Source organism: Rhipicephalus microplus, chromosome 4, assembly GCF_043290135.1.
Source record: "Rhipicephalus microplus isolate Deutch F79 chromosome 4, USDA_Rmic, whole genome shotgun sequence".
Classification (NCBI taxonomy): domain Eukaryota; kingdom Metazoa; phylum Arthropoda; class Arachnida; order Ixodida; family Ixodidae; genus Rhipicephalus; species Rhipicephalus microplus.
Window position 1 is genome coordinate 156,039,875 of NC_134703.1, and position 14,736 is coordinate 156,054,610.

A 14,736-nucleotide genomic window follows, 5' to 3' on the forward strand; every position below is an offset into this window, starting at 1 on the left:
CCGCTCATTCGGGTATGTGCTACCGGTGGCTATATACACCATTGGAGGATAGACAGACCCACACCATACAATGCTTCGCCCCTAAAAATGTGGAAGTCTTGCAACAATAGGCAGCTGAAGTCAAAAGCCTCCATCGTCGTCGTGAGCATCAGCAGCAGCGTCGTTGGGCAAGGCTAGGCAAGGCCTTCTAGCAGCGCCATTTTTCTTCGGTTATCTGCTGTTAGCCTGCTGTTTTCTTTTTCCTATTTCCTTCAGAAATGAGTGGTAGTCGACAGAAGTTTAGGATAGGCTTTAAGAAAAAAGTTATCGAGTATACAGAAGCGCACGGCAACCCGGCAACAGAAAGGGAATTAGGTGCACCAGAAGAAAGCACCCAATATTAGAGGAACCAAAAGAAGCGCATCAAATTGTGCAGCAACCAAACAAAAAAAAAAACATTGTTTCGTGGACGGACTGCAGTGCACCCCGAACTAAAAACGTTGCTTGCCGAATTCGTCCGGGAGCTGCGTGCGAGGTCACTACCCGTAACAGCAAAATGCGTCTGCAAGAAAGCTCACGAGATAGTGCGTGACTGCGGGCGCATGAGGTTGCAATTGAAGGGATTGTCATCATGGGTGCGCCGATTTATGAAGCGAAAGGGCTTTGCGCAGAGGTGGCATGCTTCCGTTTTTCCGCAAATGCTGCATCAGTTGGATGGAACGGAAGACGATGCACGCTAGGATGTTACTAGTGAAAAAGAGACATCGTCAGACTCAATTTCGGACGAGTCTGAGTGATAGCAATTTGTGGCCTTCTGGCGTTTAACTACATAAAGTTAGCGTCCAAAAAAAAATAAACGTCACCACAGTGCAGCTGGTTGTGTAGCGCATTTGCCAAGGTAAGGGTGGGCCGTGATGCCTTGTGAATTTAAAAATTTTTTTTTCAGAGATTCAAAGTTTGGGGGCGTCGACCTATATTCCAGTGCGACCTATAGTCCAGTTTTTACGGTAGTCTTTGCGCCTGATGGAAGGGTATAAGAGCCTTTGCGGTGCAGTGTGGCATAAGCCACACCGTGAGTTGCTTTGTAACAACATTCTCAACATTTGTCAAATATTTTCGATGCACTTGCAGAACATCCAGCTCGGAGCCCCTGCCCAGAGTAAGCCGAGGAAGCATACGAGCCTCGGAGCACGAAGAAGTCACCCCTTCTCATAGGCCGTCTGTCGACCAACGGAGCAGCCCACCATCCCCACGCAAGGTATGCTCGGCACTCGAAAGCTATGTGTGTGTGATGATGAATGAAGATGAACTAGCTATTGCAGTTTCATGTTTATTTGTATTACCCTAACATTTTGAGCGCGCGCCACCACTGCTGTGCAAGGTTTGGAGGGGTGGCTTTTGCTTAGGCCTGGATCAGAATTCTCAGCCACTAGGAATAAAGAGGGAACACCCAAGCTTTTAATTCAAAGGAACACTCAAGTCAAATAACAATTCACGTCAGAGTGAAAGCTCAGTGTATGACATCTAAAACGACAATATTATTAACAACAGTGCCCTTCTTACCGAGAAATTGAGGTAAATGCACAAGAACACATGTGCCACAGTAGGACATTCTCAAAATTATCCTGATTACATCAGATGGACTGCCTACAATTAATCTGTAGTAATCGATCTAGCGTCACGAAATAAAGAACCGTCTGTGCAACAAGAGACACAATAAAATGCTACCTGTTCATTTCAGTTTGATTTATGAAAAAATGAACCGTTGGATGTTACTATGGGGAATGGCACGAGTAGTTCAAAAATTCAATTTTCATGTAGTTACACTGGGCAAATGGTGCCATCTAGCGGGGCGCAGTTGAATAAAAAAAAAAAACGTCTGCAGTCTTGGAGCCAATGGTGGGAAATTGATCAGTGGCCGTTGTTGCTGCTGTGGCTCCCGCTGCTTTCGGTCTGCTGCTACTGGTGCAGTAAAGCCGGGCAATGTTGTGCGCGGCAACAGTGACCTGAGTCGATTCCGGTCGGTCCGCTTATTGTGGCGGGTAATTTGAAGTGCGCTAACCCGATGCGGACCACTAAATTGTGATTTTATTTCGAAATGGGCCCTTCCTTGGCACAAAAAGAACACTACGAGGTTTCTGGTCTGCTATTTCAACAATCAACGTCGACTTGATAGTTGCCTTTAGTGCCCCTTTAAATGCTTTATTAAATATGCATTCATTGAATCTTTTACGGGAAAAGCTCCTCTTAGTCTTTGTCCTGCATCAAGCGTAACTGGTAGTATTAGACAAGCATACATACAGGCAAACAAACAGATGGATAGACAGAAGCATGGACGCAAGCACGGACAAACACATGGACAGACGGATTGACAGACAGACAGACGGACGCTTTGCCGCACTCATCATAATTCACTCCATGGATATGCTGTGATTTTTTTATTCAACCTATGGGCAAATTGGAGCATTCGTCAAATGTACGGAAAAAAGTGAGAGGGGTGCTTGCTCAGGATTTTACCGTAGTATTAGTATCATAATATACAGAGCGCTGCTAGTCTTGGGATGTGAGCAGGAGAGGGTGACGTAAGATATCAAGAAAAAAGTGAACATGTATGCGAGAAATAATTGAGCCAAAATTGTGTCACACAAACGAACAAAAAGAAAAGGGAAAATGCACTCATGAATGGCAAAACACAAGTAAACCTAGCATACAATGTTAGAGGCACTAGCAGTTGGAGCCGATTGTAAAAACATTTCGGAACAAATTTGTATGTAGCAATGCACTCGGTAAAACACAGCGTTTTAAATCAAGCAATGTTCATTCTGACCGCAGTGCTTATATGAATACTGTAGCGCACAAATGTCTAGGTCCATTTTAATTACCCTAGGCTTGTGTGAATAGTGAATTTTAGCGTCGTAGTGAACTTGAAGTGAATAGTGATTTCGGTCAAATTATCTCTAATCGAATTTGAATAGTATATATATCGCATATTGCAAAGAAAAATTGGACATCTTTGTCATGACCCAGCTAACCTGTACAATTTTTCTTTTTTTAGAAATCGAAACAACACCTGTGCATTTTTTTTTTTAACCAAAGAAAGCGGAACCAACTGAAAAGTCGCAGGATTTAACTCTCGGTAGAATGCAAGTGATAGCCAATAAAATAAGTTATTTTTAAAACTTGTTATAAACTTGGACCATATAAGTCAGTATAACCAGCTTTTAAACTTGAAAAATGAATCTTATTTAAGGGTAATATCCTCATTTGACTTTGAAGTGGGGCTTCGCGGCAGTGCGGATTTCTCCTGGATATGTGTTTTCACAATGTAGTGCACAGTGAAACCACTTTTACAGGAAGATTACATGCGAACTGATATACACCTAATTAGGTGCTTTTATTGCTTAGCACTGCTTCACTGCAGTGACACTACCTTTACAGGGTGTCACATGCAAACTTGTTTGCACCTATTCGTTTATCTCGAATGATTCGAAGTTTCTATAATTTAAAGTCGATTCGAAGCGAATTCGAATACTGCATTATTTCTTTGAATATTAGAAGCATCCAAATATCTGCACTAGCCTAATTTGATACAGTGTGCTCTATGCAGACGGACATTTGTTAAACATAACTGCTGCTTAAATGGAACAACTGCCTCTGATACGATTGCTTTCATAGATGTATTAATGAAAGATTAAGGAAGGAATGATAAAATTTTTTCATCAAGAAGCTTGCAGTTAGCAAAAGCATAAGCTTCTGAAATCAGTTCCTCTTGCAAAGAGAGCTGTTACTGGAGTTGTGAAATGAGTATGGTCTGTAGAGAGGAGTGGCACCCACCTAGATCCCTCTGTTGTACATGGTACTCATTACAAAAATGAATAGCGTTGCCAACGAAAATGAACTTGTGGTCAGGTGTACAAACGTTTGCTTTGCCATAACTGACATTTAGGTGATGCCTATATCTCCCATTATAGGTGTTTTCTCTTACATATGGAAAACAAATAAATTCAAAAGTAAATTGTGGAAAAGCAGCTTCGAAATCTTTTTCTTCCGTTCAATAATTCTTTACATTAATTTTTGTATCTTAAAGGCAAGGTGAAACTGTAGACTAAATACATGCTGCGAGGTTTTGCACAGACTGCATTTGAGGTTGTACTCTTGGAATGCAGCCAATGCCGCCTCAGGTGCCATCATTGGACGAAGTGGTGCACTCTACTGTGTCTCCCATCCTAGACAGCATGGCCATGGGAGAAGGACCACTCGAAACAACCCAGAGAGACCCACAGAGGTGAGAACAAACTACAAAGGCTGAAAGAGTCAAAGTCATAGCGAACTTGAAACAAAATGTCCACCAAGGGAGATGTTCCAACCGCATAGTGCATTTAAATAAATGGATGCCTGACCCATTTGTAGAGTCTGTTTATCAAGTGTGCATATGCAAAAAAAAAAAGTGTCAGATAAAGTATAAGATGGTCAAAGGTTGAATTTTCAGCCACACTTACTGTATTTTAGTGGCGGCAAAATGCTGCAAAACTACTGGTGCACTCACATGTAGGCAAAATGCTGCAAAACTGCTCGTGCACTCAGATATAGGCCAAATGCTGCAGAAATGCTCGTGCACTCAGATGTAAACATACACAAAAAAAGCTCAGACTAGTTGAAGTTCATCTGTGCCCTTTGACTGTGGCGCGCCGATTGCCTGTGTGCTCTTAACCTCACTCTACTGCATAAATTGATTTGACCTGTGACTGTGGAACATTGGTGCTACTTCTGTAATGCACGGTCTGCAGTCACTGCCAAGTGTATGGTTTGTGCCAGCCTCAGGGTTCGCACAGCCCCCTGAAATCCTGGAATACCCTGGATATTGGCAATATAAGTTCAAAGGCCCTTGAAACTGCTTGAGTACTTGTGTACTTGTAATCCTTGAAAATGCCGTGGGATTTGTTCCACTAGAGGAAATTAACGACGTGTCTCTATAAGTCACTCTCATTTCAAAGACCCTTCTCTTACGAATGACCATGAAAACAAGCTGTTTTGGCTCAGAGGTGTCAGGAAGTTCCGGATTTAAATTGCACAGCCATTATAGCATCTGGCAACTAATATAGATTGGAAATGAATCCAATCCCGGGTGGATAACTTGGATGGTCTACGGTTTCTAAATCTCGCTAGTTTACTGTATCTTCCATGTCTCAAGCTAGGCCATGTCTGTGATTAAATACATGCGCAGGCGGTGCTGCGATCCATTGGAGCAGGTGCCACGATACCCACACCAGCAGAATCGGCGCACATCGTGTCTTTCCTTTTAATGTAGGGCTCCCGTGTAGAAGACTTATTTACGTTCTGTTCCCGCTGGCTGCAACGGGTATGTGCAGGGTGCGATCCAAGCCCTGACTGGGCAAATGAGGACACGCGCGTAGTGTCTTGCCTAAGTCTGCTAGTTGTCCTGTATGGTGTTGTAGTGGCAGAGGTCTCGTATATCTCTCAATGAGTCATTTGTGAAGCTGTGAAAACCCATGGTGGGCTGCTTAACGTTCCACTGTTGAAAGAACTGGAGCCATCAGTGTGCCAAGGCAGGCATAGATATGCGTTACACTTGGAAGAACAAAATAAGGAAGCTGTGGTACAGCAAGTAACTTTGAAAAAAAAAAAAAAAAAAAAAAAAAACCTCAAGCTCGAGCTACAGAGCATGCAAGAGAGGAAGACAAAGCTCAAAAAAACTTTGAAGGGCTTGCTGGAGTCCGCTGATCGCTTTCGTAAGACGCCAAAGCGAGAAATGACTTGTCTTGTCAAGGCCAATGGTTTTCATCTAACAGCTCAAGAAAGATAGGCTGAGATAGCTGCTCTTGAAAAAGAAATTAGTACAAAAGCGCAGTTCCTTTCTTAAGCCATGTGCGAAAATTAAATTACGTTAACACTCCTTGAATTTTTCCTGTTTGCAGCTTTGAAATCAGTCTTTGAACTTTCAGTCAAAAGTTGTGTGCGAACCCTGCTGCTTTCTTGTCCTTGCTTGATGGCATGTTTCAGCATACTTTGCTTTGAACAGAAACTCATTCTAACCGAGATTATATGAATTTTCCAAGTTTTAGTACTGGGATTTCTGCTTTAACTGTGTAAAATATGAGTGATTAATGTCATCAATGGAACCTGAGCAGTTTGATTGGCTGAATTGTCTGACCCACTGTACTCAAAATTGTGGAGTGAAATTGATTGGCGGGACACTTCTGACAACAAGAAAGTCATTTGTGAATATTGAATGCACACTAGCATAGTTGTGGATGTTTGTAAGCTATGGTAGCTGTAGTATTTAAAGTGTGGTAATTATGGTGACCATGTTTCTATCCGGACATTTATGTTGGATAAAGTGATAAGCAGCTTGAGGTCGGTTGTGTAGAAACTCTCTATACTTTTGTTCTGATTGATTAGCTGTCGGTGTTCCAAAAATGCTTGCCAGATGAACACTGTTGCTTTGTCAGTATTTTCGCTACAAGCATATTTTTGCTGTAAAGCTGATAAGAAGAGTTTTGCAACAGATTTTAATCAATGGTAATGGTGGTTAGTATGCGATGCGATAGTTCGTATATAATGCAAATGCAGTATGTTGCATCAGAGCACAGATTTTGTTTTGAAGCACAGTGGTTTATTATTATAAAAGTTATTTTACGAAAATCTCATTCAATACACAACATATGAGCAGTTTTTTTAAAAGTAATCAACAATGTTTGTCATCATTGATATGTGGGGTTTAGCGTCTCACTATCACTGTATGATTATTAGAGACGCCGTAGTGGTGGGCTCCGGAAATTTCGACCACCTGGGGTTCTTTACTATGCACCAAAATCTGAGCACACGGGCCTACAGCATTTCTGCCTTTACCGGAAATGCAGCTGCCACAGCCGGGATGCAATCCCGCGACCTGCGGGTCAGCAGCCGAGTAGCATAGCCACTAGACGACCACGGCGGGGCAACAATGTTTATCAGGAAAGTTGGGTGTGCAAACACAAAAATGAAATAAGAGGACTAAACACAAATGGCTATTCAAGTTTTGTTCTTCAAGAAAAAAAAAAAATTGTGTTGTCTCGCGTGCTTTGATCATGCTCACGTTTGCATGCCATAATTCTACCACAAATTCTTGAGTGCTTGTTTCTCACATCTGTTTATACCAACCTTATGTTGGAGCTCAGCCAGGAGTCCGTACAAATGCAGTAGTGAAAGCAGGTCCCATGGTGCAGTGTGCATGAAAGCCATCACTGGGAACAGCCAACTACAGCTACCATCAAATACAACTGCTATGCAGTCTGCCGAGTGATCCCGCCACCCCTCAGAGTGCTTCTAAAGGGAGCTAGAGCATGCTTGTGCAGCTCTCTCACCATTACACTCAAACCTCATAATAATGAAGTTGCATCTTACATGAAAATAAGTTTGTGATAACCAAAAATACCTTATACTATAGGTATACTCCTAACACTCTATCTATTGCAAGACCATTGCTCATTTACTTTGATATAACCAATATTTCATTAAATCCAGGTTCATTATATCGAGGTTTGAATGTATGGCATGCCACTGTAGACAAATCTCTAGAAGATTTCTCTGTCAACTCGTGTGTCTTTTTTCGCAGGGAGGTTCTGGGAGACCCAGGGGCGGGCAAGCTCCAGCTGACCCTTCGCTACAGCGCACAGAGGAACCGCATGGTAGTGGTCGTCCACCGAGCCGTGTGAGTTCTGCTCCACATATTTTCAACTGCACTTTCCCATGGGTTCAGTGAGGACCAGCAGAGCATTGCTTTGAATGTGTCTGTGGCTGAGCAAATACTCGCACATTCGTTCCCTACCTGCTTTTCAGTCAGGACTTGCAATCAAGTAGTAAAAAATTTAGATCCTTACTTTAATGTGCAAGCTTGTCGGCATGTTGATGTCCATGGTGTTAAGAAAAGGATGAGCCGCTGTCCCCGTGGCGAAGCCCACCGCCGACCACTTCCCTATTTCTTGTTCTGACCTGATCTTAACCTAATGATAATAGTGTCGCTCGCCATTTTCTACACAATATTCAACACCCTCCGTTCCCGAACAGTGGCGAGTGACGGCAGAGAACACTAATACACACAGTTTCTAGGTACACACTTTCTGTTCATGAGTTCTTGTATCAGCTTCGGGTCAATCCACGTAGGTCAGTTGGACTGTTCACTGGTGCTTGGTATTCCAGCGGTGCTTCCGACGTTTGTTCCTCTCCCGTGCTTTTAAACGTGTTCCCATTGATGGACATGTGTGGTCGATTAGCAGTTTTTTTTCGTATGTAAATCTATGATGCTCTCTGTTCAACGAGGGTCTCCAGGAGCTATTTCTAAAAAATTTTCTCGAGTTGTTGGTCCTGTCTGCCATTTCCTTGGTATCATTGGCCTTCTTCCTTTGCCTTAATCTGGGCTTTCCCGCTTTTTAATTTGACGCTGTCATGGTACTTCTTTTTTTGGATGAAGTAAGACACATGATCTGCATTTCCTTCAAACCTGTCGTTGGCAGATTTCTCAAAGAGCATAGGCTGCAATCAGTATAACGGGCTTCCTTCAGCACACTCGTGGTCTTCCTTCTGTTTCTTTTTGAGTGACTAGCTGGCCTTGTTTTCCTAATCGTAGGCCTTTGTACTCATTGCTGTGAAGACTTATTACAACCTGTTATCTTCGGTGGGCACTCATCTTCAAGATCTGGTAGATAGTCTTTTGGATTTTCAATGCTTTCTGATTTTCCTTCATACAGGTCTCTCCCACCAAGTACGCCTGAGTGCTGATGCTATTTCGTCGTTCACTTCACAGGTTCACTTCACGGGTGATGCTACCTTTTTAAAGGGACACTAAAGTTAAATATAACAATTTATGTCAGAGTGAAAGCTCGTTGTATGACAACATCTAAAATGACAATATTATCAACAACAGTGCCCTACTTACCGAGAAATTGAGGTAAATTCACAAGAACACAAGCGCCGCAGTAGAACATTTTCAAAATGATCCCGATGACATCAGACAGACTCCCTACAATTAATCACTAGTAATCGATCTAACTGCACTGAATAAAGAACCTTTCGTGCATCAAGAGATGCAATAAAATGCTGCTTGTTCGTTTTTTTTATTCATGGAAAAAAGAACCACCGGATATTGCCACGGGGAATGGCGCGAGTGGTTCAAAATTTCAATTTTCACGTGGGTACACGGGACAAGTGGTGCCATCTAGCGGGCGCAGTTGAAACAAAAGCATCTGCAATCTCAAAGTCAATGGCGGGAAATTAATCAATGGCCTGTGTTGCTGCTGTGGCTCCCGCTGATTTCGACCTGCTGCGACTAGTGCAGTAAAGCCAGGCAACATTGTGCATGGCAACAGTGACGTGAGACGAACGGGTCGGCTTCTTGAAGCGGTAATTTGAAGCGCGCTAACCCGATGCGGAGCACTAAATCGTGATTTTATTTCAAAATAGGCCCTTTCTAGGCACGAAAGTAACACTACGAGGTTTCTGGACCGTCATTTCAACAATCAACATCGACTTATAAGTTTGCTTTAGTGTGCCTTTAACCTAATGATGATAGTGTCACTTTTCATCTTTTGCTCAATATTTAACACATTTCATTCACTTTCTTGTCCACAGTGTAGCCAAAGTGCATTACCCAGTACAGTGTCATGCTGTGTAGATGTATAAACCTATATTTGTGCATCCTCCTTCTTTCATCAATGTCAATTGTTTAATGGTAAAAGCTAGGCTTGTGCGAATATTCGAATGCATAGAATATATGAATAAATACTTCAGTATTTGAATTGGGTTCGAGCTTCAATTTGAATTTAAGTTATTGAAAATTTTGAAGTGTTTGAAATGAACAAATACGTGTATATTAATCCGCATGTAACTTCCTGTGTAGGTGGTTTCACTGCAGTTAACAGGTGCTAAGCCGTGAAAGCACCTGTGGTGCAGAAACTCGCATTACCGCGAAGCTCCACTTCAAGGCTAAGTGAACATATTAACCTCACACCGGTTCATCATCTTTTAAGTTTAAAAGCTGGCCATACACCTTATATGCTCCTAATATAGTAAGTCTTAAAACATGACATATTTTACTGGTAAACGTCTGTTCTACTAAAAGTCAAATCCTGTTACTATTCAAAGTTGTTTCCATTTTCTTTGAACCAAAAAAAGTCATCTGGACTAGCGCTGTCTTGGTTTTTTAAAAATATTGTGTAGGTGCATTAGGTCATGAAAAATATGCCTATGTTTCTGTATAATATGCGACGTATACTATTCGAATTCGATTCAAACTTATTTTACCAGAAAAGCCTAATAAAAAGTTCATCAGTAGACTAATGAATCACATTCTGGTTCATACATAAAGTACAGAAGCGGTGTTTGACAGTATTGCTTGCCTTAATAAGCACTTATAGTTACTCTACTGAGATGCTTGTTGCGTTGTGTTATTCACAGAAACTTGGTCCACAAGGACGGTGAGGATCTTCCGGACCCTTACGTCAAGCTGCAGCTGCTGCCCGACCGATCCAAGGAAAGCAAGCGCAAGACACAGATTTGCCGCAACACTTGCAACCCTGTCTTTGATGAGACGTAAGCATTCATGTCAGTCTCTAAATGTTTGAACGAGATGGTGACAATTTTGAGTGTATTCTCAGGTGATGATTCTCATTAATTTGTGAACAGGCGTGTTTTCGTTAGTCAACCAGGATCAACTAAACAGAGAGCAAAGGTAACGGGGGGCGAGAGAGAAATGTACGAAGTTTCTCGTTGATTTTGTTATAATCTCTTCCTGTTGTAGTGACAGATGGCTTTGCTGGTGATGCCTGTAAACCACATGGGGACATCAAGTTAAAGCAGCTTGTGATTGCTTGTCATGCGCTAACCCTAAATCGCGCACAACACACCGCTTCGTCTTGCCACTCTTCCCAACCAGGCCGAACTCCCTCTTCCCCACACAGGCAACCCCCACAACTGCCAGTCCCCATGATGATGATGACGCCGTCATGTAGTGCCCTCTCTCGGCCTAGTCCGGATGATGATGATGACGCCGTCACATAACGCCCTTTCTCGGCCACCCTCACAGGTCTCCCCCCTCAAAATGTGAAGCCGCCACTACACATCGCCTGCAGCTTCATGGTAGAGTGTTAGCTGATCTGCCTGTCTCACACCGTGGTGACGACCCGTTTTGGGGTCCACTAAAACAAAGTCATTCTGTTCTACACGTCTCACTGCCCAAAAGGGACCGGAACGCCGGGGTGGAAGCTTTGAGGAGAAGCCCTTGGTGGCATCGCTGAGGGAGTGGCTTTCGAGCAGAACAAGATCACCCTCCTGTATTGTCAGTGGCCGCCTGTGCAGGTCGTAGTGAGTCTTCTGGGCGCGCCACATGTGGTTTTGGTCTGCCTTGGAGAAGTCAAGCACCTCCTACAGACACTTGGAGACCTCAGTAGCAAATGCACAGTATGCTGTCGCAGGAGGCTCCGCGTCGTCTTTGGCCTCAGCCTGTGTCCATGGGGTTCTCAGCTCCCGGCCATAACAGAGGAAGGCAGGCGTGTAGCCCGTGACAACGCTTTCAGCCGTGCGCATGGCCAGGGCAATTTCAGGGATGTGCTGGTCCCAGTTCAGTAGGGTTGAGAGCTGTGCTAGTTGGTGAGACATCATTTAACCATATGGTGTAGTAGCGCAAATTCACGGGGACGAAGAGGACAAGAAAACACGACACTCGCTACACTCGCAACTAATTTGCGCTACTACACCATATGGTTAAATGCTGGTCCCAGTCTTTGTGGTTGGAAGAATAAGCCCTAAGGCACTGCTTGATAATGCCATTGTGGCGCTCCACCATTTGCCCGGTAGGGCGGTACGGAATAGTGTGTCGGTCTTGTATGCCCCAATGCTCAAGGAGGCCCTTCCACAACCTGCTTACAAAGGGCTTTCCATTATCACTTGAAATGGAGACAGGTGTGCCATGCCTGCAAAAAACCTGGATCATGCAAGCCACCACACTCTTGCTGTTTGCTGCCCGTAATGGGAAATGTTCAATGAACTTGGTGAACTTGTCAATCACCACGAGAAGGTACTTGTGGCGTCGAGGCGTCATAGGCAAGGGGCCAATTATGTCCACGCTGAGCTGTTCCATGGGGGCAGTGGCCCATTGACTGCTCATCAGCCCTTCTGGCTTCTGGCGATGGGCTTTGGTGCGCTGACAAACCTGGCAGCATCGCACATACTTTGATATGTCCGAGCGCATACCCAGCCACATGAAATTCTGAGAATTGCATTTGAGGGTCTTAAAAAAGCCGGAGTGGCCGCTAATCGGGTGGTCATGGACAGTCGCAGGACCAAGTTGCAGAGATGCGTTGGTAGCCAAGGTACTTTCTTGTTCCCTCGGTGCTGTACAAGCAACCCGCTCTCTTCCATCTCGGTTGTTTCCACCAGGTCTTTGATCAAAGGTTGATCACTGTCAGTGGGCGGAAGCTTCCCTTCCTTCATCACAGTTCGTAGTTTTGACAGTATGGGGTCCTGCTCTTGTTCCTGGGCGAGGAGCCCTGCATCATTCAAGACAGTAGCGTCGTCCACTTCAGATGCTACAGCAGCTGCCCCAAACCTGATTTGTGGGCTGGGCTCTGGAACAGCCATAGGGAACAGCGTCTCGTGTAGACTCGGGCTTGGAACTTCCTGGTGCTGAAGGAGAGCTCTGCTCAAGGCGTCGGCTGGCACATTTGCAAGACCCTGCCTGTGCTTGATCCTGCAATTGAAACCTTGCAGCCGCAAAACCCAACGCTTTACACGTGGTGAGGCCGGGTCTGTGGTGAACATCCAGAACAGTGAGGAGTGATCACAGTGTATCTCAAACTCGGTGAACTCAAGGTATGGTCGGAACTTGTCCACTGCCCACACCACAGCCAGACACTCCCATTCTTGCACTGTGTAGCAATGTTCTGCCTCAGTGAGGACCCTGCTAATGAAGCTTATTGGACGCAGTTGAGCATCACTCTCGGCTGCCTGCAGAAGCACCGCTGCAATGCCGACTCCACTGGCGTCTGTTTCCACCACGAATGGTCTGTTGAGGTCCGGCAAGTTTACAACAACATCGTCGGCCAGGGACTGCTTAAGTGCTCTAAAGGCTTCTCGCTGCAGCTCCCACCGCCAACGTTGGTTTTTCTTAAAAAGTTCTGTGAGTGGACGTGCAGTGATAGAAAACTGAGGTATGAACCCTCTGTAATAGCCTGCTAGTCCCAGGAAGGCCTGCAGCTGTTTGAGTGTTGTTGGTTGAGGATAGTTCAGCACCGCTCGCACTTTTTTCTTGTGCGGCCTACACTGCCCGGGCGATATTTCATGGCCAAGGAACTTCAAGTATTGACAGCACACGTGCACCTTCTCTGGGTTAATGGTCAGCTGTGCCGAACTAATCCGCTTCAACACCTCCCGAACATGCTCAAGATGATCCTCTAGGGTCTCCGAATACTCCAGGACATCATCGATAATTGCCATGGCAAACTGGTGATTGATTCCCTCTAGTAGTCGGTCCATCAGGGTCTGGAACGTGGCAGGACCTCCGGCAATCCCAAAGGGCATTTTCGTGAACTCGAAGGTTCCCCGATGGCAAATGAACGATGTCTTTGGAATATCCTGCTTTTGAACAGGGATTTGAAAAAAACCCTGTGAAAGATCAAAACTTGAGAACCACCTGGCTCGTCCCAGCTGTGCCAGCAACCAATCAGTCCTCGGCATGGGGTAGTTTGGCACCTTAGTGCGTGCATTCAGCTGGCGGTAATCCACAGCCATGCGGTAGCCACCAGACTTCTTCTCAACCAGGACTGGAGCACTGGCATGCTGACTTTGGCTAGGGCGGATGAGGTTCTGTGCCAGCAGGTCTTGAATGCAGTTGTCCATGATGGCCTGCTTGTTGGCATTCACTGGTCGCAGTTTGCATCGAACAGGTGGGTTGTCTCCCGTGCCTATGCAATGCTCTGCCAGGGTTGTGCAGCCCGGAGTGGTGGTGAAGATTTCACAAAACTCTTCTAAAACGTGTTTCATGCGTGGGTCTAGGTCCGAAGAGTGGCTGGGAATGATCACATTGCAGGCTGCAGTCGCCTCCGGCACACTGGCACACACACTGGCATCGCCCTCAGCAAAAATACAGCGCAGACTGTATCCAAAATCATCCACTGCCTCTGGCTGTTTCTTAACGGCCTTTACAAAGGGCACAATTCTTTGTGGTTCTGTGCCGACAGTCCACCCACCAAGTGACACGTGCAGAGAGATGCCACTCGCCGTCAGAAAATCCCTACCTAGGACAACGTCACGGCACAGGTCAAAAACGCACAAAAACTGCTGTCTGTGGCAACCGGCAGCCCACTCAATCTGGCACTTCAGAGACATGGTTGGCTGCGACCAGCCTGATGCCAAACGCAGCACGCGTACATCTGCCTTGGGTTTGGCTCCAGAAGCTTGGGCCGCTGCCGCGGCGTGCGGTCCGAAGAAGCTTACACTTGAGCATGTATCTAGCAGGGCCTTGAACGTCGACGACCCAATACAGACGTCCATAAGGGGCTCTTTGCCACCAGCTGTGGTCGCTACTTGGTGCGCACTGCCGTAGGTGCCCGCCGGGGCAGCACCTACCGCCACTGGTTTCCCGGGACTGTGCTTGAAGGTGACCCGATCACTGGCACCGGAAGCAAACGGGTGGCCTCATTCGTCGACCCGTGGCACAGTTACGAGATATGTGGCCGAATCCACCACAGTGATGGCACTGCACAC

General features: G+C 45.3%; 1 protein-coding gene across 2 annotated transcripts in view; it reads left to right on the plus strand.

Moving 5' to 3' along the window:
• The window catches only part of LOC119172430 (extended synaptotagmin-like protein 2), an 86,453-nt gene that overhangs the window by 60,259 nt on the left and 11,458 nt on the right, over window positions 1-14,736 (plus strand). For both annotated transcript variants that reach the window (XM_075893798.1, XM_037423534.2), the window contains 4 exons: window positions 1,111-1,237; window positions 4,146-4,264; window positions 7,595-7,690; window positions 10,432-10,566. In XM_075893798.1, the coding sequence (XP_075749913.1) occupies window positions 1,111-1,237; window positions 4,146-4,264; window positions 7,595-7,690; window positions 10,432-10,566 (477 nt within the window). The remainder of the gene's footprint in view (window positions 1-1,110; window positions 1,238-4,145; window positions 4,265-7,594; window positions 7,691-10,431; window positions 10,567-14,736) is intronic.